Source organism: Vanessa atalanta, chromosome 17 (genome assembly GCF_905147765.1).
Source record: "Vanessa atalanta chromosome 17, ilVanAtal1.2, whole genome shotgun sequence".
Lineage (NCBI taxonomy): Eukaryota > Metazoa > Arthropoda > Insecta > Lepidoptera > Nymphalidae > Vanessa > Vanessa atalanta.
The window spans coordinates 2,543,251-2,569,010 of NC_061887.1; the positions used below are offsets into that span (position 1 = coordinate 2,543,251).

The 25,760-nt window shown below is 33.6% G+C and overlaps 1 protein-coding gene across 2 annotated transcripts; it reads left to right on the forward strand.

The window, feature by feature from the left end:
- The first annotated feature begins 330 nt into the window (after positions 1-330).
- Positions 331-22,217, forward strand: LOC125070278 (protein fem-1 homolog B). 2 transcript variants are annotated; one of them, XM_047680072.1, is made up of 14 exons: positions 331-658; positions 1,295-1,448; positions 6,804-7,048; positions 8,490-8,637; positions 9,113-9,267; positions 9,637-9,762; positions 10,359-10,556; positions 10,631-10,714; positions 11,859-11,954; positions 13,458-13,541; positions 14,424-14,557; positions 14,848-14,966; positions 15,193-15,312; positions 15,776-22,217. In XM_047680072.1, the coding sequence occupies exons 1-14, from the start codon at positions 515-517 to the stop codon at positions 15,928-15,930; spliced, it is 1,962 nt and encodes a 653-aa protein (XP_047536028.1). In that variant the 5' UTR covers positions 331-514; the 3' UTR covers positions 15,931-22,217. The 2 variants fall into 2 exon arrangements, with proteins under 2 accessions (XP_047536028.1, XP_047536029.1); XM_047680073.1 differs by having other exon boundaries at positions 13,461-13,541.
- Positions 22,218-25,760: the final 3,543 nt, after the last annotated feature.

Below are 25,760 nucleotides of genomic sequence, written 5' to 3' on the forward strand. Positions count from 1 at the left end.
GAAAAGTGAAGTGAATTCTGATTGGTTAATAAATTCCACTTGGACAAAACGTGGCATTGCGTTTAGTGCACATAGTTGCATTTGTAATAGTTGCATAATTTAATAAATCGTTTTTAAAATGTGTATCAATAAAAAATTAAATATTATATGTATTATATTAAATAAATGTTATACTTACGGTAAAGATTACATATTTCAATTTGGTATTTGAAAATATCGGTAACTTCGGTTTTTAACTACCAGAAGAAACCGTAACTGTCAAATGTCTAATGAAAATTGTACCGCAATTAGCAATATTTGTTTTCTGTACTCAGCTCATGAGCTCAAGTCGAAGTCACTTGAAGTCAGGTCCTGACTCCTGTCCTGTGCGTAGTGTCTTGGCTTATGTTAAATAAAGGAACGTTTCTGGACTTCCGTGTGTCAAACCATAACAACAAAATAATTAGTGTGTGTGCGCGTAACGATCGCAATATACAATTGTATTTTATTTGTACAAAATAAAGTTAATGTTATAATGGAGGACAAATTGATGCTGGATGATATATCCAGCAGCTTGAGAGAGAGGGTGTTTTTCGCAGCAAGGGATGGAATGTCCCTAACTCTATACGCTTTGTTATATGAAAAAAATACTGACGACATAGATGATCTTCTGAACAGCGTGAGTAAAAATTATAAACATTACTATAAAACGTCTGTCATTATTTTTATATTTCGCCAATGTCATGAGCCGAAAAATAATGGAAGTAACGTCTTTAATATCTATTTTTATCAGCATAAATCAGATGATACCTTATTTTGCGAGTCATGTGGGTGCGTTGCTTAATAATTTTTTGCGTCGTTTACGTATTTCTGTTACACCATGTACCGTTTGAAGAATTGCGTAAAATCATAATTTTATTCACGCGAGCGCTGAAATTAGGTAAATAGTTTATTTTCAAGGTTCAGATGTGTATCATTGTTTCAATGTAATCCAAATAAACTATTACGAAATAATTTATTGAGAATTAGAATGTAATGTATATTTTTCACAAATATTCATAACATTTTTTTCTTTTATTGTTGTTTGAATTATTTATAATATAAACAAAACAACCTGTCACAGTTGATGATGTTACTCAAACATTAAATGAGTTTGTTTTTATTTATATTTAAAGATGCAAATGTTGAAGTTCATTGACATTCTAATAATGGATGATCAAAAATATCTCTTATCTTAATAACTTTATCTTAGGATACTAAGATTTTTTTTTTTTAAATACCTAAAATGAGATATATGAACCTTTTTTCATTACAGGATGTATGCTGCGATGGAGTAAAGTGTACTCCATTGATAGCAGCTTCTAGACATGGAAGAGAAGGAGCAGTAAGAATACTTCTAGAGAAGTTCCGTCCACCGGTTAGATTGGAGACAGAGGGCACAGTCAAATTTGACGAGTATGTTATAGAAGGTTAGTATTAAAGTGCAAGAAAGAGTCTAAGTCAGCTTTAAAATACTAAGATTAAATCAAAAGTGTAGCATCACCAAATTTTTGAGGATCATAATTTTACGTCACCCTGATTTAATTAATGATGATTAAAATACCATAACATATTTTAAAAAACAATAAAAAAAAAGGTATTTTAAATTGCACACATCGATAAATTAAAAAAAAATGTATTTTAAATTGTACTGATAAAGCACAACGAATCATTTGTCTATTGTTAAATCTGATAATTTATAAAATATTGTTTAAGGCTGTTAATTTATAAAATGATAAAAAAATTCAATGTTTGCAAATACACTTTCAATACAGATAATCATTTCATTTGAGAAAAATAACAAATTTCATATAGAGGAAAGCATATCTGTATCTTTTTTCATAATGAAAAAAATTATAGAGATTTCTGAACAAGTTGAATTTAATTCTACCACACCAGCTGTTTTCAGGTATTATCCCAACAGCAGTCTGCTGCTTTTTTTACTATTATAGAGTTATGCTTATGACATTTTTAATCTTTATTGTCCTAAGCGAAAGTGTGTATGTATCTTTGAAAGATAGCTTATATAATAAGTCTTTAATTAATTATATATGAAATACATTATACTAATAAGATCTTGGCTAGTGGATTTATCACAATCACATGATGCAATGATTACGAATATATTAATATTACGAATTTTAATAAATTTATTTGTACCATTTGAATGATATTCAGTTAATTTAAACAAGCGTCAATTGGGCAATGGCTTACAAGTCCTTGTGTACAAAAGTCGCGAGTACGATCCTGATCCCTTGGGCTATCGTCGTACCCACTTCTACCACAAGCTTTAAGCATGCTTATTGGACGAATGAAAAGGAATATTAGTGATGTCTTAAAATGAAATGGCATTACCGATTCTTTAAAAAAATTAAATAAACAAGTCAATTAGAAGTGCGGTTATTGTTTGCGATATCGATACAAAAAAGAACATCAATGTATTTAAAAGGTAAAATTCCAAAATGTGGTAGGAATTAAATTTCTTATGGTATGTTACGATCCAGTCTCTTGGCGAACGAGAGTTAGTTTGAAATAAGGGTAAATGTTATAACGCTTGCTATAAGCATCGTGACGGTCAGTTGTGTATGTGTTTATAAGCATATGTATGTATATATACATATATAAATATATATTTAATTATATTAAAGTAGTATAGACGTACTGCGTCTGCGATTTGCGCGTTAACTGTAGTCGTATGTATCTTGTGTAGTTGAGTATATTAATTAATTAATTTATTAATTTTCCGTTTAATTACTCTCAAACGTTTTCATTCATTTCATAATGCATAAATCGTAATTAATACTCTTATATATTAGACTTTTTTTATAATATCGGTAGGTGGACGAGCTAATCGACCACCTGATGGTAAGTGGTCACCACCGCCAATAGGCATTGGTTTTGTGAGAAATATAACAATTCCTACCAATGCGTCACCAGCCTTGAGAGGTAATGCAATAACATCTCCCTTGTGCCTCAAACCAGAACCTAACAATACAAACTATTTATGTTTGGCGGTAGAATATCCATACAGACTTGCTTTAACACCTTGTATAAGATCACATAATAATAATATTAAGAAATGGAATGACAACGACATACGCAAACAAAAACAAAAAAACTCGTGTAACGTAATTTGCTCGATTCAATATTTAATTCAATATTATTGCCTAGATAAGTTTTATCTATTGTAGTAAAATTCTTCACTATTTCATTGACTCTTATCGTATGTAAATATAACATAATGTAACGCGGTATGTTTGTTGATATTTTTATTGGACCGGACGATAATTGTAGAATTCCATTTCATTTGTTTACAGGGGTCGAATTCTCCGGTAGGCGATAGTAAATAAACTCTGTGCTAACTATAATAACGATATGACTTGCTTAAATCCCATTATAGATGAAGTAATATCCCTATTAAAACATGTTAATTTTACCCAATATATAGTTAAAGGCAAAAATAAACTAATCAGCATTATCATCACAATAATTCTAGTCTCGTGTATCTGTAACTCTTAATCTATATTAATATTATAAATGGTAGTAACAGTCTGTCTGTATTACACGCTTTTATGGCTAAACTTAATGGTATGATAAGCGTGTACCCAAGGAGGGTTATACGCTACTGTTAAACTAAACATCTAACGGTAACGACCAACCCCTAAAACGCGAGCAAATGACAACCAATTCAAATCGATCCAAAGAATATCCAACATAGATCCTTCTCATATATAGCCTTCTGGTATATTGTCGGAAACTGACAAGATGTAATCAAAGACATTATAGATGAATCCATAGACAATAACTACTTTTTAATTAATTAGATATATTCCAAACGTTTATGTTGTAAGTTGAAATTTTTGAATTTACTATGCCGTTCCGAAGGATTCGTTTAATAATGCATAAAACTTTATCGGAATAATACAAAATTCAAATCAAGCTTGAATCTTTAACTTTGATTGACGTTTCAATTTTTATTAATTCTTTAACTTATTGGAATTCTCGTACTAGAATTCTGGGAACCTTAAAAATATTTTGCGATATGTATGTCTTCGTTAACTTTATTTTATATACAAACATTGTATTTACTTTAATAAACGCGCAATCAGCAATTATGTTTGCAACAGTTGCGTTCTCAATAAAGTTGTTATGTTCGTTAATAATTCTCACTGCGTTATTCTGAAACACTTTTTTATTTTAAACTATATAATTGTATTCTATGTCCTGTTACATGACGTTATAGACTTCTATACAAATTGTTGGTTTGTAAAACACAGACGAATCGCGACGAACCAGATGTAACACAAAAAATTTCGTTGTATAATATTATTCCCACATTGATAAAAAAAAACCGTATAGAATTTATAACACAGTTATGATATCGATGTTGTCCTTTTGAATGAATTCAGAACACAAACATTATTTGTAACGTTTGTTAAGATAACTTCGGCGCTGAAGAAGTCCCAGTCTATTTTACCAGTTGGAGCATTTAACCCGGTGGGTAATCTCATAGACTTGATAGACGTTTGCTGGGTATATGAGTGCACAAGTATATGGGCACAGGTGTACGCTATCTCATTCGTAAAGTCTGTTTCAACAATACTCACAAGACCTAAACATGTATGGCCCTGGATCGTATTATATGTATATAATTGGATGTGTTTAAAAAAGGACCGAGTCCATTTTTAAAATTCGAAAAAATATATTGAAGAAACACTGTTTATTTCCGTAAAACGGTCATCTTTATCGTGTGAAAGACCAATGACTTTACGTTTTGAGGTTCTCGAGCGCGTGGCGATGTATAATTAGACGTCGGTCCGTTCACAAAGAAACCGAACGAATTGTAACGTAGCCGATGTTCCTTGACTTGGCACAACACCAGATCTTTGTTTTCATATGATTTATTGCAATTAATTCGCTATTATAAATTTGTTTGGTGTTGTTCACTCATTTGTATTATTTTACCTATGACTGAATGAGATATGTTCCAGGTAATCGTTTAAATACACACATCGATAATACGAAGAACTAAGAATTGAATGAAACGCTCTTTGTTAGTCTTTTGATATTAATTTTAAAGAGTAATGTTTATGTATCTTAATTATATTAATTAGGCAAAATTATATTTGCATTTATTCTACCAAAACTCATTCCAGATGAATAAAAGAAAAAAATATAAATATATTCGCTCCACAATATGATTCACCAAAATCTGAAATTTCGATTGTTTATGTCAAATAGATTCGGATTTTTTTTTTTGTGATAGACAGAAAGACGCGAGGTTGTTCCTATAATGGTTTAATTTCTTCGAATGTATAAAACCTTAAAATCAGATATGACAAATGTCGAAATTGTCATGCATCATAATTTTTTAATTTATCACTACAAAGAAAATTGTTTTTTGTTATAAAATACCAGTTGTTGCCCTGAGGCTCCGCTTGCATTTAAGGAGTTGGTTGTCAGATATTGATTTAAAGAAAAAACCGATGTCCTTCCTTGGAGTTCAAGCTCGCTTCATTTCCAAATTTCATCAAAATCGGTTCAGTAGTTTAGCCGTGAAAGAAGAACAGACAAAGAGACAGAGTTACTTTGAATATATTATATAATAATATTCGTGTAGATTTTAATTAAAATAAAGTAACTCAATAAATTGCACTTTACGAATGTTTTTGGCATAGATTGTATTCAAGTATTGTCACATTTAGTACGAAATGTTTATTTGTTAGTCATCGTTAGAAACTTTGCGGCATCACTAAAATAGTTATTTTAAGAAGTGTATACGAAGTGATTCCAAACTTATCTATTATCAATAGAATTATCCGTAATACTTATCATGGTCCAGTTTCCATTTATTATTTGTACTTGACTAATTTATATAAATAGTATAACTGTAACTCACTTTGTGACTATGCGTGCGCGCATCGGTATGATATGTCTCTTGTTATTTAATTCGTAAGTCCAGTGATCACTTTTAGATTTTTAAAGTGACATGAAAAGTCATTCGCCCGATACGATTGTCGAAATTTATGTGTTCGTAAATGAAGTTTTTTTATATCTTTGTAAATTTTATATTCTACACCAAAAATAATATTCAAAAGGCTTTAAGAAATAAAATACCTACAAAATAATTAATCTAAAACTAACAGCTTAACATGTCTCAACGAGAAGAGACCGTCAGTTAATGAGAGAGAGGAGGTTTGGAGTTTATTCCATCACGCTGTTCCAGGTAGTTCTATCCGACACATGCAGGTTTTCTCACTGTGTTATCTTTCGTCAAGCAAAAGATGATTTATAAAAACAATGAAAATTAGTGCTTGCGTTGGTGGATTTGAGCCAGAAGTCCTGGGTTAAGATTCACGATAAGCGATCGTTCTTATGCAGATGACCTTCGATTAAAGGATACCATCGTTTAGTAAAAGTTAATAAAGTGTTCGTTCAGATTGAATAAATCGATAATCTCTCTATCCCCTTTCAATAAGATGTCCAGTCCTTAAAAAGATTATGCGTTGAATATAATAACAAAAACAGTTCCAACATGCTCCACAAGCAATCAAGTTTGTGAATTGTGATAGACGTTATCTAACGCATTAAGGTTTGCTCACGATGTTTCCCTTAACACCGAGTACGAAATTAATTACAAACACGAATTAAACACGACAAAACTCCTTGGTCTTTGCTCAGGATTTCTTGTTTCGGCAACTTAACTTAATCATTAATGTTAACAGTTTTTTTTTAATTAGCAAGAGTAAAAGACTATACAGCCCAATATCTTGTTTTCCTTTCAGGTGCCACAGCTCTCTGGTGTGCAGCTGGTGCTGGCCACCTGGGCATAGTTAAACGTTTAGTTCGAGCTGGAGCTAATGTGAATCACGCGACAAAGACACTAAGCACACCCCTACGAGCCGCTTGCTTTGACGGACGACTCGATATAGTGAAGTACCTCGTGCGACACGGGGCGGACATACACAAAGCGAACAAGTATAATAACACATGCCTTATGATCGCAGCTTATAAAGGACACCTGGACGTGGTAATTTTTTTTTATTGCTAACTCTTTACAAAGTAAAAAGTGATGAAATAAAAAAAAAAAAGTATTAAAATAGGTCTATTTATTTGATCGCTATAATGTCAAGGATGGTTTTCTCTTTCCTTTATACATGTGTATGCATATATAAAAAATATATTATATAGAACTGTTAGTTGAAGAATATTTTTTCTAAAAAAAGAAGTATATAAAATCTGTGTAAAGTAAAAACATTTTTTTTTAATGATTCTACCATTAAAAAAGTAAAGTATTTAATTATTTATATTCACAGAAAACTTCATCTTGTTACGTAATAGTATATTGATGTTATTTCTTGATTGAAAGTTATCTTATTTACTTTCACTTGCAGTAAATAAGTCTTGTATACAATGTTGATATTTAAACATACTTAATATTGACAATTTTAACCTTTATCATGTCTGAATGGAAAAATATGACTCTTAATCTTTCTTACGTCTTCATTTTTCAAAACTAAGTAGTAAAAAACATACATCACACATTTTTTTTATCTAAATGAATACAGAGGTATTTATTTCTGAGAGTTAATCGTTCGTCGAAAGACGTGAAAACCGCTTGCGCTTCGAATTGCCTGGAAAAAGGCATTTATGTCCTTTTTCCACATTAAATGGTCATCCGGCTTTGTGGGACGAGGCTCAGTGCACCGGAATACCCACTATAAAACCAGCGGTATCCTTTTCTTCGGGGGGCGCCATGGGATCGCTTACGCGTACAACAATAAACAACCTTTCGTTTGGTCTCGCTTCCGACCATTGCGTTTATCACGTTCTTTAGTCAGAGGTCCCTGCCGATAATTGCTGCTAGTCCATTAGATTTCGGCGCACCGTGTCCGAAGCCCACGCACAATTTTCGTGGCACAAATTTATTTAAATACCTTGCGCCTGGCTATTCCATGTAGGTACATACTAAAGCAAGCCTCATTTCCCAAGCGCCCTCCCGTTTTCTTGTTCTCCGCTAAGTCTCATTGCTTGGTAACCGATAAGGCTGATAAAGCCTAAGCCCCAAACTGATAAACGCGCTTCAATGGCGACGATGCGCCGTATCACGATGCAATATCGTGTCGTGGAAATTTACGAAGAAAATCAAACCACGACGTCGCATCATTGACCGACGCACCGGCACGAAGTCTTGTCGTGAAAAACGATGACGCAATCCGTGGACTGCATTTGATTTTTCTGACGCATGTCAATTATCAGCACTCGAATAGAAAATATGATACAAATCGTAATTGTATCTTTCCAAGGTGGTCAACGTCACCGTACTCATACGTGTCAAAATACTATCAAAAAAGTCAAAAGAGTTGTTATAAGGAAGCCTTTCTTAGAGTTATCGTCTCTTAGTGGGATGTTTTGGATTAGGTTAGGCGTTACATTTTTTAAAAAACATGTAAACATATTTGTTCCATCAGGTCCAGTTTCTTTTAGACAGCGGTGCACGTGTAGACGAAAGGGCGTTATGCGGCGCGACGGCGCTTCACTTTGCGTCCGAGTGCGGGCACGCGGCCGTCGTGTGCGCACTCATCGACCACAGCGCCAAGATACTCACCAACGAGAACGGTAAGACTCGCAACGGAATTGCTACGCTAGAGCGTTAAGCTGTATGAAAAACAAGTGTGCCATCTACCAGTAGTACCTACTCTGACGTCACGAGATCATCATAGTTCATATTTAAGTTGATTTTACTAATACCAGTGAAACTTTCTTTCCAGGGAACTAATGTAAATTATCATTAACATTGATTCATTTTTTTTTTTATTTATTTAATCCTGTACTAAATTATTAAATTTGGAAAACATATTCCACTAACAACGAAGGTGTAAAGCTTAATCAAAAAACGTTGAGTATTATATTAAAACAAGTGAAGGTAAAGAAACCCCCCTCCCCCCCCTCAACCCCCGGCCGTCAATGGGATGGATGAAAGGCTAAACCAAGCTATCGTCATCTCAGCCGAGGAGGATAACCATCATAGACTAACTAGACGCCTGACGACGAGGCTGTTTGACTAAAGTTGAAACGTGCATATCGTCCCCAGGCATGACCCCGCTGCAGTGCGCGGCGGAGCGCGCGCGCGCGTCGGTGGTGGAGATCCTGGCGGCGCGGCCCGAGGTCACGCGCACGCAGTCCATCGAGGCCTACGAGCTGCTGGGTGCCTCCTTCGCCAACGACAAGGAGTACTACTGCTTGAGGGTGAGTGACCTGTTAGCGATTGGCATATCAAGTTAGATCCCATTCCATGTGAAACGATAACTGTCTTTTGTTTGTAATTACACTGCCTCACTTACTGTGGATGGGCCACCTGATCGTTAGTGGTCATAGACGTTGCGCTGTGAGCAACATTAACCATTCCTTACATAGCCAAAGTGCCACCAACCTTAGGAGTTTCCCTTGTGACTCACCCTTCAAACCGGTTCACAGCAATACTAAGTAAAATATCTGATGAGCTGGTGGTACCTGCACAGATAGGCTTCCACAAAGACCAACCATCAAGTTCCTATATTGTACTTGTGTATTAGCTGTTCAATATTAAAATTATTATTATTATTATTTGTGACTCAGATGGCCTACCAGTACCTACACAGAGCGATGGCGATGCGCTACGACACTCGCTACGGCATACTCCTGAAGAAACCCGCGGAACCTATTCCTGCCTACGATAACTGGAGAGAGAGCACCACTCTAGAGGTACATAATAAATTTCATCAAACAATAAAAGTATTTTATACAACATAATGACATTTATATTCCGCTACTTAAATATGAACTGAAAATTAAAAAAAAAAAATTAATATCTTTAATCAATCAGACATCAATATGATATTAAGGATTAGAACTATATGAATTAGTTTGAATATTTCAAAAGTCTGAAGTCTGTATTACTGATTCATCGTATACAATAATTTTATAGGAGGCTCAAAGCAATGTTACCATTATAAAAAAAAGTGATATTCTATAAAGAACTATCTCAAATGTTGACGTAGATTTCGAAAGGTATGACGGTATGTTAAAAAGTGATACGAGACGAATTGTCTATAAAAAAATAAATTTAAGCATTAAAAAAATGAAACAATCAATGTCAAAGACATAAGATGTGTTAAAAAGCCTTGCTTCGAAGATGTCACGTAAGATGGTCATCCTGCGACTGAACTCTTTCCGGTCGCCTCGGATTTTCCGTTCCACCGCATCACGAGAGCGACGGAATAGCGAACACAGGAATAAATGCACTCGTGAAGTATCCTGCGCCATATAGCTAATCTCCCCCGACAACGTTCGGTGCGTAGGACGTGGAGCGGCTGCTGGGCAACTCGCACGGGCTGCACATGGAGGGGCTGACGGTGCGCGAGCGCCTGCTGGGCCGCGCGTGCCCCGACCTGCCGCACCCCGTCGTGTTCCGCGGCGCCGTGTTCGCGGACGAGGCGCGCTTCGACCGCTGCCTCGCGCTGTGGAAGCACGCGCTCGCGCTGCGCCACCAGAACCAGGTACCCCCCCCCCACACACACACACATACACGCAGTCATTAATAACATTGCCTTATGTTTGGTCTCTCTTGCAGGTGTCGGTCGTTAAAGATTTGCTGAGGTTCGCACAAGTATTCTCACAGATGATTCATATCGGAATCGAACTGCCACTCGATCAGGTATTTGCGGCTACAATAAAATTTAATTATTGAGCTATATTTTAAATTTATTTAACCAAGTTAAAGAAACTTCAATTAACTTGAATTACTTATACATATATATCTTCAAACATATCACTATTACAAACTAATGTCCGCGTCTTCGCGATTTGGGCACTGCCAGGCGGCCTGTGTTTAGTATCAACTAACTTTATTCTGAATGTTCAATAACCGTTACAAACTTTATAATAATAATAATAATACACATAGTAGAACTGGCAACCGAAATCAAAAGGCAATGGCAAGTAGATAATGTAAAAATCTTACCCATTGTAATATCTACAACGGGCGTTGTCCCTAAAACCCTTTCGACTAACCTAAACGCACTGCAAATACCCGCATCCGCCATTACACTTATTCAGAAAGCAGTTACTCTCAACACTTGCCGTCTCACACGTAAATTCCTGTCATCATCATATGTTTAACTCTACAAAGACTGATACACTTGGCTTAGGCTCGTGTATCTGTTTTATTCCCTTTTTAAAAGGGAAAAAAAAGAGAAAGAAAAAATAAATAATACACATAGTAAAGTAAAGGCTAGTAAATATTCCCTTTTGAAAAGAAGGTTTGTTGACCTCGCTGCTTCGCCATGCTGTTTGCTATACCTACGGCAGAATTTCGTCAGCCACAAGCAGGATGATCTCATTTGATTTGATTTTTTCTTTCACCGCTAAGCAAATTAATGTGTATATCTCAAAAAGTATATAAACACAATATAAAGATCTCTCTAGTCATGTTAGTCATGACACACGTTGACATATCTTGTAAGCCCGAATCACCCATACACGCCTATTATTATTGCACGACGATAATTTACCGTGGAAAGGTTTTCGTTAGTGTTTCTATATCTATTAAAAGTTAGCTGTATTTTGAACGCACGTCACTCAAAACCGCTGAATATTTTGACATGATATTTTTACCATTATATTCAACGTTCTAAGGACATATTATACGTATAACGTTGCCATAGCAACGCGTGGGTGAGTCTGCTAGTAGAGTCTGTCAAGTTTTGCAACTTACAATATTTTGATTGTGTTAAACATTTTTTATGTGTTGTTGTATAACTCATATGTAGTTTTAATACAATGGATTGTTAATATTGCAGGTTTGTTACGTGTTGGAAGCTTGCGCGGAGGAACTTAAACGTGGTCTCTTGCGGATGGACAAGCCGCACATGAATCACGACCCGGATGCTTTGATTGTGAGTGAATTATTTTGCTTTAGATGCGTCTCGGCTTATTGCTTAGCGATATCATAATAATACAATTCAAATTCAATTTTCAATTTATTGTTTATCAATAATCAAAATTATACCAACGGTTCGGAAAGAAACATCTCAGACCTGGGAAGAACCGGCGAAAGAAACTCAGCGGGATATTTTTGCTAGAAATGTCTGTTCACAGTTATAAATTATTTATTATTTTTGAAATGGCCTCGAGGCGATAGTTCATTTCCTTATAAGAAGGTAATTAACCTTTACTGAACAAACGTTCGTTGATGGATTTTTTTTAATAGAAAATTTTCGAACGTTTAATTACAAATTTATACTTATTTTGCATGCATTATATGCATTCACGCATTGTTCACGCAACGATTGTGTTGAAACTTTTCAAAGTGGTTGTTGGCACAGATTTTGGCATCATTATTTGCAAAAATGTATTGTGTAACAAAATTTTAGTCCGTATATCTTGTTAACCTTTAACGTTACCTAAATTTTTGGAATTATAGTGTTAGTGTAATCGATTTATTCTTAGCAAGGAAACAAAAGAATTGAGTTGATCTCGTCCAGAGACAAAGATCTCTCGGCTAGAATGATTATTAGTTAAATTAATAATGAGTATGGCTGGCATGACACCTGCCTCGATGCAGTCACCGCCAGGTGTCTATTCAGTGATATTGTTCTCACGTATGTTTTCTTACGACATTAACATTTTCTAACACAATTCACCCATTGTTATTAGTACTCTGTTATTGTATTTTTTTTTATTTTATAATGACAATTTGTTTCATGAAGCTGATTTTTGATGATTAAGTATCTTTAAAATACCTATTTATTATTTGGAAACAAAAATTATAATTTATCTTTTAGATCATGGTTTAAATAGTTGACAAATATCACTCATGTTTCGACTATTTAATAATTTAAACATTATAGATAAACATAAACATCACTATAAACCTATTCCAAAAAGATACAAAAAAGAAAGAGTAACTACTCAGTTTTTTTCCGGTTCTTCTCAGTAGAATCTACTTTCCTTACTAATCCTTTCTACAAAAAGTTCGTGACTACAATATCTTTATGCGTTTATTTATAGTACAACACTATTGCACTGATATATATGTTTTACTCCCGAAGTTCCGACAGCAGTTTCGCCGATTTGTATATAATCAGTTTTTCGCAAATTCATAATAAGTATTATAGATAATCTAAGATCTCAAATTTGAATATATTTTTCTCTTATGATTGAAATAAGCTATTGTGCACAGGCATAACATCTTAGTTCCAAAGGTTGGTGCCGCATTGGCGATGTAAAGAATGGTTAATATTTCGTATATCGCCAATGTTTAGGCGTGTTGGTGACAACTCACCATAAAGTAGCCCATTTTCCATTCCGCTCTTATAAATTACATTTAATTTTAGTTGGTAGCGTATATATATGTGTATATATTTTCGATTGATTATATTAGTGTTTACTTATGTCAGGAGGAATATGAGAGCAACGTCCGAACGGCTCTCTACCTGGTCGCAGTGGCTGCGAGACTTCTGGAAAATTCTGGAAACGATGAAGTAAGTTTCTATACAATATAATAATTTTTATTCTTGGCTTGAACGAAAATAACATATATTTTGTTATAATGCTTTTACAGTTCGGGTGCTTAGTAAACTGATTATTAAAAAGATTGAGCAACCTTTAAGTAGTAATGGTGTGCCATTACCGAGTGAAGGATTCTTCCAAAGACAATAAAATAGTCCCATCGTGGGCCATGAGTAGTATGTTTGAACTGAAAACAGGATGTCCACCTTGTTATAACTCTTCGCAACTAGTTCTTTCCATGGCGTTACTCTTGCGGTCTATATCTGGTTCAGTAGTCGTGCTATGTGCTTACCATATGTATCCAATTTTAATATTGTTTGGCGTAGGATTTATTCAGATATTTTTCTTATTGTTGGTACTAATTTGTCAGTTCAGTTCTCGCTGATAGTTGGATTTTAAACTTTAGTTACAAACAAGTTTATTTTGATTGTCATAATACGTCAAGCACAGTATAAGGCAAAACGCTTATGTCTCTGATATTCCAATTAATTGACATGTTACTTTTAGATATTTGGTTTAGCTTACAGTAGTTTTTCCAAGTCGATTCTTAATTTTTATTTGCTCGATATTCTGTATACTGTGTATTGTGTAAAGGGTTACATTTCTCTATTAATTATGTCCGAACTAATGTAAACTAACTTTAATGCGTTGTCTGAACGTATTATGTTGTATTCTATAATATTTGTTATTTAAATTATAGTCTAATAGAACATCGATTTTGTTCTTATATTAATAAAATAAATAAATAATAATAATTGTTCTAAAATAATTGGCTGAATATTGATTGAAGATTAATTTTACTGATTTTGGTCCTTCGAGCCAGTACATATTTTATAATAGCAATATAATTATAGGAGACTATCGGCGCGACTCACCGGGCTATATTCAGGCTACGATACTCGTCGCTAAGATCTGGCCAGACGCTATTGCATCTCGCAGTGGACCGACAGACACCAGTCGACGACTTCCATACGAGCGACGTCTGCCAGTAAGTTTGTCGATGCTAAAAGAATACCAGTGTTCGATACAATCGTTCAAGTAACGTTTACAAAGTACATTTGAGTGTCATATTTGTATTTACTACTAAATTCCTGAGATACTAGGTCTATCTGTTCTGTACGAAGTTTTGTTATTTATAAAAAGATTACAAATTACAATAGAATTAAATTTTAATTATAATAAAATGAGTGAATGCTCGGAATACTATTTGAATCTTTCAAATTGGATTATATTCGGCTCCCACAATCGACCGCAACGTAAGAACGTGTGCGTGCGCAGGTTCCCGTGCGCGCGCAGCACGCGGCTGCTGCTGGCGTGCGGCGCGCGCGTGGACGCGGCCGACGACGCGCGCCGCACGCCGCTGCACGTCGCGCTCATCTCCTACCAGCTGCTGCCCGGTGCGTACCTTTGGTTATAGTGCGAACGCCGACGCTTCGGTTGCCCGATCGCCTGTGTACGCTGGCGCTGAACTATTGTCATCGCGCTGCCCCCCATCGCGGCTGAATGTTATGACGTCATTTTCGTCAGTAATTTTATACGGTGCATCTGCCCTTTGATCTGAATACAGCAGTAATAAATTTGCTCCCATAAAGTCCGTCTCTAAGTTAGCATATGTCCGTGCAGACGACCGGTCGCAGTGCCGCGAGGCGGTGTGCGCGTGCGTGTGCGAGCTGCTGGCGCACGGCGCGCACGTGGACGCCGTGGACGCGGCCGGCATCACGCCGCTCGTCGCCGCCATCGGGGGTGAGTGCCGAGGATCGCTCGGACCGATGACGTACCTATGATCGTAGTAGAGCCCCTAGGAGACGTATGCATTTAATAGATTGATTGAAGAAATTTTAAAAAAATTCAAATAATTTAAAATAACTACACGAAGATATAATTGTATTTTTCGGGTCATAAAATATGGCCTTTTAAAAAAATATGTACTAAATATTAATATAATGTAATATAGATCGCCAAATGTGTAGAGTTATGCTAGTTAAAATAAATAAAATTTTGCAAGTAAATTATATATTTTGCAAAATACATATATGAATTTGATCGTATACATAATTATAATAGTCAAATATAATACGATCGATTAAAAATGTTCTTCTCGATTCGAATTCCGAGCTCTCTGAGCTTCGACCCCTCATGCTCGAGAGAGCACTAATATTGATGTGTGAGTGATGTGTGAGTGACGTGCGGCGTGCGGCGTGCGCAGGTCCGGCGGAGAGCCTGGTGCGCGCGGCGCTGAGCCCGCGCCTGTCGTGCCTGGCGGCGGCGGCGCTGGCGGCGCACGGCGCCACCTACACGCCGGCGCACGTGCCGCGCGTGCTGCACGCCTTCCTCGCCATGCACGGCGTCAGCCCCAGATAGGCGCCCGCAGTGGTCCCTTACGCGTGCCGCGTTGTCTAAGCTGCGACGTTGCTGTAGATTGCCCGAATTACAGCTAAATTTACCAAATTTTTCTTTCGTACCGTTGGTCTAGCTTGATTCGAAAATTTGCCGAGTGGTCGATGATGTATTTCCTAGGTCCGCCGCGGTTAAATTCTTGTTTACCTGCCGTTTAGGACGTTTGCCTGTCGATTGGATCCTCTAGTCGTTAGTGAAAAGTATCCCGTCTCGTTAGACTTCTCAAACGTACCATGCTTTTCAAACGTAGATTAGAACAAAAATTTAATATTAGGTCTTTAGCCAAATGTTTCTTGTAGATTTCTAAATTTTATTATTTTTCAAAGATGCCATACTTTCTAGTTAACGATATGATATTATACTATAGAACCTTCTAGAATGCTACAGAAACAGGAAGTCGTCACCGGCTTATTTTTTCGACAAGTAACTGACCATAACTTCCTCAAGAACTTATTCTGTGTCACCTCATTTACTGATTCTTTATTATATAAAGTCTCTTTGAGTATGTATTGACTTGTGTCATATTAATTTTTGTTTTAGATATTATTATTGGATATTTTTTTTATGAATTTATATTATTTTATACGCGATGAAGTACATCGTACCGCACAAGTTTTCGAGTTTATAAAATAAGGGAACTACTGATATTAAAATTGAATTTATTTACTTTCATTTGACTGACATGGTGTGTTCTTGATTTGATTTTTTTTGATGTAGTCACAGATAATAAATATCTATTATAGATATTAAAATCGCATAAATTTGACTGAGAAATAGGTTATATTTATTCTTGTGTTCATATTTCTTTAAAAAGATTTACTCATCCTTACCGAAGTAACATAAGCATTCATATGTAATTGACTCATTTAAATACATAATTCGTATTTAATTAACATTGAATTATGCAAGCTTTCTAAAGAAAAAAGAAAACTATGGACGATTGAAATATTTAATTCCAAAGTATGGAACCCTTTAAATGATTGGTCGAACACAGGGTCTGTATGTGTTCCGATCGAAAATAATATAAACGAAGGCTCAAATCGAATATTTATTATATTTAGACGCTAAATAGAGGCGAATGAAATGTGATAATTATATAAGTAGCGTTAGGTTAAGGGTAGAACAGTTAGGCGCCTTTGTAACTGTGACGTGATAAAAATATGAAAAGGTTTATTTTCTATGTCAGATCACGTGTTGACAACCTTTGGTGTATTTTTTTTGTCTTTGAGGTAAGAATCGCGCTTTGCAGATTTTTATCGTCTTGTTCAGTTTAAAAATATCACTTTTATAATCTGTTTAAAGCGATATTGATGGTACTTTTGCCAGTTATAGAAAATACATTGAATAAAGCCGTCCTTCTCTCGCTAATATTGTTAGAAAGGGATGGGTGTATAAACACGAATCAATGCAGATTAATGTTATTTAAAATTTATATATTTAAGTTATCTATAAGAAAATTTTTATTTATGCTTTGGTTACGGATTTGATCGTTTCTTATGACAAATTGGAATAAGCTATTAAAATATTAACCTTACTTTAAACCTTGATAGCGGGTGCTTAGTTAAACTGATTATTTTTTCTCTCTTTCTCACACAATTGATTTGACATACGGAAGAAGAAGATAGCAATGTTTAACTAATCACCAGCTAAACGTTTACACTTAAAGCCGTAATATATGTTTTTTCATTTAAATTGACCACAGACAATAGTAAAATATTCAATTGACAAATATATTTTTATTATATAAATGATATTTTTATAAAAAAAATCGTTTATTTAAATAAATGAACTCGTTTTGATTTGTATAAAAAGTTACTCTTTTGTAAATCGTTGTTTGGATTTAAGTAGTTAGATTAAAAATATTATATTAATTTAATTAATAATATATTTTAATTTTTGTTTTATAATTAATATGTTAAAGGTCGGACTAGTCATTATTTTACTGATATTAATATTTTAAATAACTATTTAGTATGAATAAGATCAAACTTTTCGCACTCTTCGATATTGACAAACTGTTTTTACTTGTCCGTTAGCGCAAATGGATCTGGACTTAGACATGTTTCGACATGGTTCATTTATGTGATCGTACTCGACCGTAACAATTAAATATAATAATAGTTGAACCAAAAATGAATATTATATTTCACCGTTAAATTATAAATACCGTTAGATTATAATCTATCTCGCGAGATTGTCAACTGTCGAATGATTGAACCGTAACATAGTCAACGGTAGATTATATCTACTGAAGCTAATTAATGTTCAATTATAAATACTAAACGAAATATCATAAACTATCGAATTTTTGACGTTTTATTTTGAGCTCACAATATTTAGGCAGTTTACAATCTCGCGAGATAGATTACAATCTAACGGTATTTACAATTCAACGGTGATATATATATATTTTAATTTGTTTCTGAAAGTTAATACAAATTAAATTGTAATGGGTACAATATAAAGTGATTCTGAAGCCAATGTCAAACTATTAACTAACTAACTATAATAATTCAGATCATCTGAACATGATTAATATTTAAATGATTTGGGAACTTTTCTTTTATAGAGTCGGTTGATAATTGATTTGCACTGATGAGTTTAGAATAGGGATACAGAATGAAGTAAAAGTTCTCACCCCTCTCCAACTTAACGGGGATCGGAGTGATATCAATATTATAGACAGAATGTTGGTAGATGGTACCCAGATGTACCAAACATTATATACGTATAAAATTCATAACTACATAATATTTGTCTTTTTTTTTGAATTAACTATTTATATGTATAATTTAATTTAAAAAAAGTTGCTTAAATATATAGCGTTGTCAGTTTTCTTCAGAATGTATTGTCGCAATTATTTACAAAAGGAAAGCGATGGTCGTTTCATAACCGTCTGATACGCCATGGCCGGAACGGAGACTATTAATATTTGTACGGTATATAATTGTTAAAATAAAATCCATTAAATTAATTTGAATATCAACACTTTTTTCAAAATTTTGACAGAATTGGTTAGTAAATATGTGAGTGGTACTATCTACCATCTACCACCGGTAATGACGGATAACGGATACCACAGACAAAATAAACGAGTATCTCTAGCAATCGATACCTCTACTGGTTACGAAGCGAGCGATTATTCTATTATAGAGTTGTCTCGTAGTTCATATCATTAGAAATTATAATCATACATAGTTGCCTTAGATGTTTTTATCTCTATTCGAATTCAAAATAGTTCATCAAACAGCTTTAACGTCATATGTAAGTCAAGTAACCTAGCGTTTTAAATAGACGCGGGATGTTCTGGTATGAAAAATAGTCGCTATTAATATATGTGACACGTGACCGTGTTTATATTTAAATGGATTCCACGGCAATTAGTAGGATAGTGGGCAGTATGTAAACATTCCTTCGACTTTGCAACGTGTTGCTGGACGTAGATACGGTAAGCACTAGGAACAATGGAAGGAATAGTTTTTTAATTGTTATAGGCGAAGATGACAATAACAAAAATTGATTGTTGAGGGTTTTCTTGTTCACAATATCTACACAATTTTTTTTTAAAATATTCCAGCTTAGTTAACGGTCTTTTGTTCATGTGTGAAATAAAAAAAAATGGCAATACATTTAGTACGGTCACAATACAATTTGAATCTTATAGCTGGTCTGTTGTGCCAAGTTTACAAATTATTACGCCAATGTCGAACGAAAAAGATTACATTTCAATACCGTTCGGTCTTTCATTCTTGATTGCTCTTTTGATTGAATTATATCCTTTTGACAAGTGACGATCGGACAATTGAATTTTTAATTTGAAATTCGAAGATCAAGACGATTTGTAATGTTTCGGAACGAATGGTAATTATACGCTTGTTTCGAATGATTAATTAGTAATTATAATTGTGATACAATGTCATATCACAAAGATTTTTAATTAGGGATTTTGTAGATTTGGTTTTTTGAAGGGCTTTTTGTCCATTATTGAAGGAATTATCGGATGCTTAGTTTCCTTCATATATTTCTTTATGTTTTTATGATGTTGTAAAATAGTTATATTCATTTAAATTTACAATAATGATAGTTTCTTGCGATTCAAAGAAACTGTAATTAACATTAATACAAAAAAAGATTACAATTCACCTCAATTAAAATAACACAGACGTAAAAATATATATACAAATAAAATAAAAAAACCATAGAATCGTCACTTCCGAACGTTTAATATTAAGACAAGTTGCAATTAAATTCGGCATTGAAATTTTAATCTCTCGTCGCTCCCTACAGAGTTTTACTTTAAAATCCATTACGTAGATAATAAATTTTAAAAGTTTTTCTATAAAACCGTAAAGCTATTTTTATAAGTTTTTGTGAATCTTAATTTTTGATTGAAAGTAATTCTTGTACGTATATCACTTGTAAGTGTTACCAGCAATAAATATTCATTATCAAAAATGAATTCTTATAAATAGTTATAGTATATTTTTTATAAATGCTACTTACTGTTACGTTTATCATATGACTGAACAATAAAAAAATTACCCATTTTTATGTATAAAATACGCCTATGAAAAACTAACTATGCAAAATATTTTGAATAGTTATTATTTTTTATCTATCATCAAGATCAATGAGGCTAATTACACTGGTATAATGAGATTGAATAAGATTTTATATAATACGCACAAATTATACGACGATTTTGATCTAAGTGATATAATATTAAGTACTTTTCTTTTTTTTTTTTCTTGTATATCATTCAAATTTGCATAATTGATAATTGTTATAAAATAGTGATTTCGAAATGTTAACTTGGCAATTATAATACCGGTTTAAATAATATTATATTATGCTACTAAGTAATTGTGAGTAGAGTCGTTTCGATAAACTATTGTTCACTCAATGGTCGAAATTCGATAATTATTATATAATGAAACCTTGGAACTAATATGTTATGCCCCTTGTGGCTTATATTACACCGGCTCACCCAGCCTTCAAAATATTGTTGTGTTCCGGGCACAACAATCTTGACTTACTCAGTCGGGCTTACATAAAGCACCAAGTGCATACATAATTTTTTTTATTCTAATTTCCATTTTTTTCATTGGTATCACTAAAGGCAAATGTTTAAACAAAAAAAAAAAAAGAAAATCGCTTTACTAACAGGATAAAAGGGTGAACTGTTTGTCTAGTTTTATAAATACTAGTTCGAATTATAAAAGCTATTATCGAAAATGAAATAATAAAAAAAATATTTTAATCAAAGTTCTATTTTCTTACATTCGGTTCTCATTCACTTGTTCTATGAGAAAATAGTAAGTGAATCATAGCTATGTAGATTTACTCGCAGTCAGGGAAATGAAATCTTGCTTTTCCCATAATCTTCTACAGCGGAAATAGGAGTATTACATGCAATGTACATTCAATGGCTAAAGTGCTTGATAAAAACACTTTTTTCTAAACATTTGAAAAAAAATTGATTAAATTTTTTTTGTTTAACTCTGATGAATTAATATCAATGTCCTCTACTATAATTAATTTAGTAAAAAACAATTTAGTTTTAAAAAAAAAATATTTTATTATTGACTTGAATCATGATAGTCTTACTTATGTTGTAAACAATCCTGAAAATAAAATTGACATGAATAAAAAGTATTGCAACATTTTACGCATGTCATAATTCAAAATAATGTAAATTTTTTTGGTCTTTTTAAATTTCAGTTTAAAGAGTGTGTATAACAAATTCAACACTATTCAATTTTTGTTTTTGACATATGTTTACAGAATAAGTATAAGTATTGTACTTTTCAACGCGACCGTACTCATCGTAAAAGCATATTTAGCCTCAAGTATTGCTAATTAACTGCACGAAGCTGACGTTAATACGTTTATAATAGTAATAAATAAACATCAAGATTGAATCTCATCAAATTATCGATAATATAGATTGTTATAATAATAATAATAATCTAATAATTACGCACTTGTTAGCAATAATACACAATAATATAATATAAATGATTCGTCATATCTGTCGTATATTCTTAATATATAGCCTTATAATGCTATGTTAACACTTTTGCTAACGATTGTACTTTTTTTAATTTAAACGCTGTCTGACGCGCCAAAGTATATTAAAATACAAAAAAAATAAGCTTAGGTTAAGATTACTCACTAATTAGACTTGTAGAAAGAAATATGTATATATTATAGTCGATACGAATGATGGTGGAAAGTTTAAATGTAAATGCATCGGATATTATTGTAAATATTATATTTATCTTATAAATATAGCGTTTATTTTTTTGTCCAAAATGAAATGAAATAAATATATATAAATAATTAAATGTCTTTTTATTTTATATTAAAATTTACATTTACAACACGTAATAATCTATTGACCGAGAATCTATAATCCGACAGGACGTCAAATCGCACGCGATCGGGGAGTTCAGCCGCAAGATTCACAAGTTTTCTGAAGAAAGGGAGTGTGGGACTTCTAATTACCAGACGTCGTCGTCGTTATAGAGATTTTTTTAAAATAGAAAAGTCCAATATATTTTTTTCGGAGCGACCTACGGTTTGATCCCAGAACCTCGGGATAGCAGAGCCTCTAGACCAACGAGGCAGTTTGTAAACTGCTTCGTTGGTCTAGTGGCTCAATACACATGTACAATAATATATATTTATAAACAGTTAGTTTAAAGATATTTAATTAGGTTCTAATTTTATTTTGAAATTCACCTAAAAGTGATCGGTAAGTTTTATACTAAAATCACTGTGTGAATCGTGACATATGTATACCGATGTCACATGTTGATTTTGATATTTCATTTATATTTTGCACATATAAAATTGATTTCCGAGACAAGTTTTCACGAAAGGGATACGAAATTTCACCTTGTAAATTTAATCGAGCAATAATTATCATTTGAAAATGTCAGAAAGGCAACATAATAAATTAAGACTAAGAAATTGGACACGTAAAATTAAATACAACATCCGCTGCAGCGACACCTGCAACTTCCCGCCAAAACTGGCGACTCGGAAACATAAGTTTTAAATGTTACTTGGTAAAAGTGTCTCCGGTATCTCTACGTGCTATAAAACAAAGTTGATTGACTAGTTGGTAGCTAGAGGCGCAGATTCCGAGGTCCTGAGTTGAAGCCCCAGGTCGCCAAAAAGTTTAATAACTTTTCGATAAAATTTCAGTTACAGCCCGGAGTCTGTAGGTGTGTACACTTGGAAAGCACGTAAGGCCGGTGGTCCTGAAATCATTACGTATTTGCCGTCCCATCGGATTAGAAATTGTATTTGTGTTAACGCACTAATTTGTGCCCTATAATATGTACTGCGTAGTTGATCTCCTTTGAGTTTGGCCGCCGTGGCCAGAATCGGTCAGAACAACACTATAAGTCGCTTCCTGCCGTCTGTTCGCACCTTTTAAACTACGCAACGGGAATTTAATGTGGTTTTCGTCAATAAATAGAGTGACTCAAAAGGACTATTGGAGTAAAGGATGTTATAGTAGAGTAAAGCTGAGAAATTCAACTTTACCAGCCGGTTTTCTTTTTTTTTCTTTTTATGTTCATCATCAATCTAATAGTTGCGTATCTTTATTGTATCTGTGCTAATTCGGGAAGGGCAGCTAGTTCTACTATAAAATCGATTACTTCTATTGACTAACTATAATACTTAATACCAGGCTAAACATTAACATTAGCGATCACGTGACCTGCTTCTTTTCTACCTCATTGATATTCATTTAAAACGATCAATTATCAAATATAGTATGAAATAGCTTCTAATTAAAATATGAACGTTTTGTTGCGCGGTTATTGCCGTTATCGGTACAAGCGGATGATACGTCACTTATGTATGTATTGTATAATGCCATTGTGTGGGGTGGCGATTGGCGCGTGAATTTTTTGTACAATTAGCTGAGCCATAGTTTTGTCTGCGTAGAATTCGGTTTCCCAGCTTCCTTTGGTTCGTGTATTTATATATATCAATCAAAGAATTGCTTTAGTCTCGTATATATTTTTCATAATATCACCTGATCGTAAGTAATCACCACCAGATTACGAATTTATATGTCAAATATTTAGGTATATATTATAGCAGATTTATTTCACATGGAGCTTACTTTTACATAGCCTTCGGAGTTCGGGGGTACTGTCAAATTTCAAATATAAATACTAATCAACGATAATTGGATTTAGGCATAGACAATATTACTATTCTTTAATAATTAATTTGATGTATTACTAATTGCTACAGAATATAGACTATCTAGACACGACTACAGTAACGCTGAGTAGATTGAATAGACGAATATATCTACAGTCAAAATCTGTTATAATGACATTGAAGGGACTACTCATATTTAGTCGTAAGAACCGATAGTCGTAACAACCGGTGATGCTTATTTTTTAATGAAGTGGTATTATTTAATGTGTAGGTCATAGGTATTAATATGCAAAAAATATTAATGTATGAAATTAAATTATATTTCGTTTATTTCAATCAAAACGTTTATTAAAATTAATATCGCTCTCTAACTTTGAAATAATACGCGACTTGTCTTCGATATTAATCTGCTTTCTTTTTGCTCCCGACATGTTGACAGTTTCACATTTAACTCAACACTGCGTTTTGACGCGTCTTGTGTACAAATGCGTGTGTTTTATTTCTAAGAATTACAAAATACCCTAAACCTTTAATGTGTGCCTAAACTCGACACGAGTTTACTTTTACGACTTTTACGATAATAGCCATTGACCATTAATTACACTGTGCCTATTCAAATTGTTTACAATATGGATCAGCTGGTTGTTCTACAGATATAATTTTTCGAAAACATTAGCCAAATGTGGTCGTTTAATGCGGTATGTCGTTGTAAGCAATGTCGTAAAAAGCAATATTTTTTATAAGACAGTTATATAGCATTCAGCCGGGACCTTTGATTTTGGTCATTATAACCGATGGTTGTTCTAAACGATGTCGCCATAAACGGTTTTAACTGTATTTTAAGTATGTTTATGGCAATAATTGTGTAAAATATTGTTTTATTTCCGACAACCTTTGGGCTACCGGATTTTAAAATTGGAAGTATCAATTTACACATAGTTTAAAAAAAATACTTCTAACAAATTTTGTCTCAGATTAAAATATTATGTATTTTTTGAACAATCGATTTTTTAAATTACGATTAAAGACTGTTGTCTATAGTTTTAATTTCATATGTAGATAAGTGGGTGACTGTTGCAGAAAAAATCAATCAGCAATTAAACGAACAATACACGTAATATCTTCGGCTGGTGAGAAAAAGGTTTAGTTTTTTAATTGTACTTTAGCATAAAAATAAAATAAAAATAATAGCTTTCGTCTTTTAAAAATGTATTTCGTTTATAAACCGAAACGAATTAACAATGTCTTCCGACTTCCGTGTGAAGTATAAGACAATGATGCAAAAGATCGCTCACGAAATTATTGTTACAAGCATCCGATGAACTCTGTTCCGAGAGTTATGTAAAGGTTTTTAATTTATGGATTGATTCGTAATCAAATGTCAGAGAGTTCATTTTATACACGTATAACTTGCCTTGTTACTTTTGTAAAGTAATATCTTAGATATTTAGTATTGATTGCTGTATATAAGTTTGTTTTTAAGGTTTTAGCTTAGCACGATTAAATTATTTTATTAAGACTTTTGTGTCACCTTAATACGAGATAAAGGCACAAGAAATAAACTACAATATGTTACTAAGGCACTAGAAATTCCAGCCACATAA

Coding starts and splice junctions, on each gene's coding strand:
- LOC125070278 (XM_047680072.1), top strand. CDS start 515: ATGGAGGACAAATTGATGCTGGATGATATATCCAGCAGCTTGAGAGAG. Junction 7,049..8,489: donor ATAAAGGACACCTGGACGTG/GTAATTTTTTTT, acceptor TTGTTCCATCAG/GTCCAGTTTCTTTTAGACAG. Junction 10,715..11,858: donor TCGAACTGCCACTCGATCAG/GTATTTGCGGCT, acceptor TTAATATTGCAG/GTTTGTTACGTGTTGGAAGC.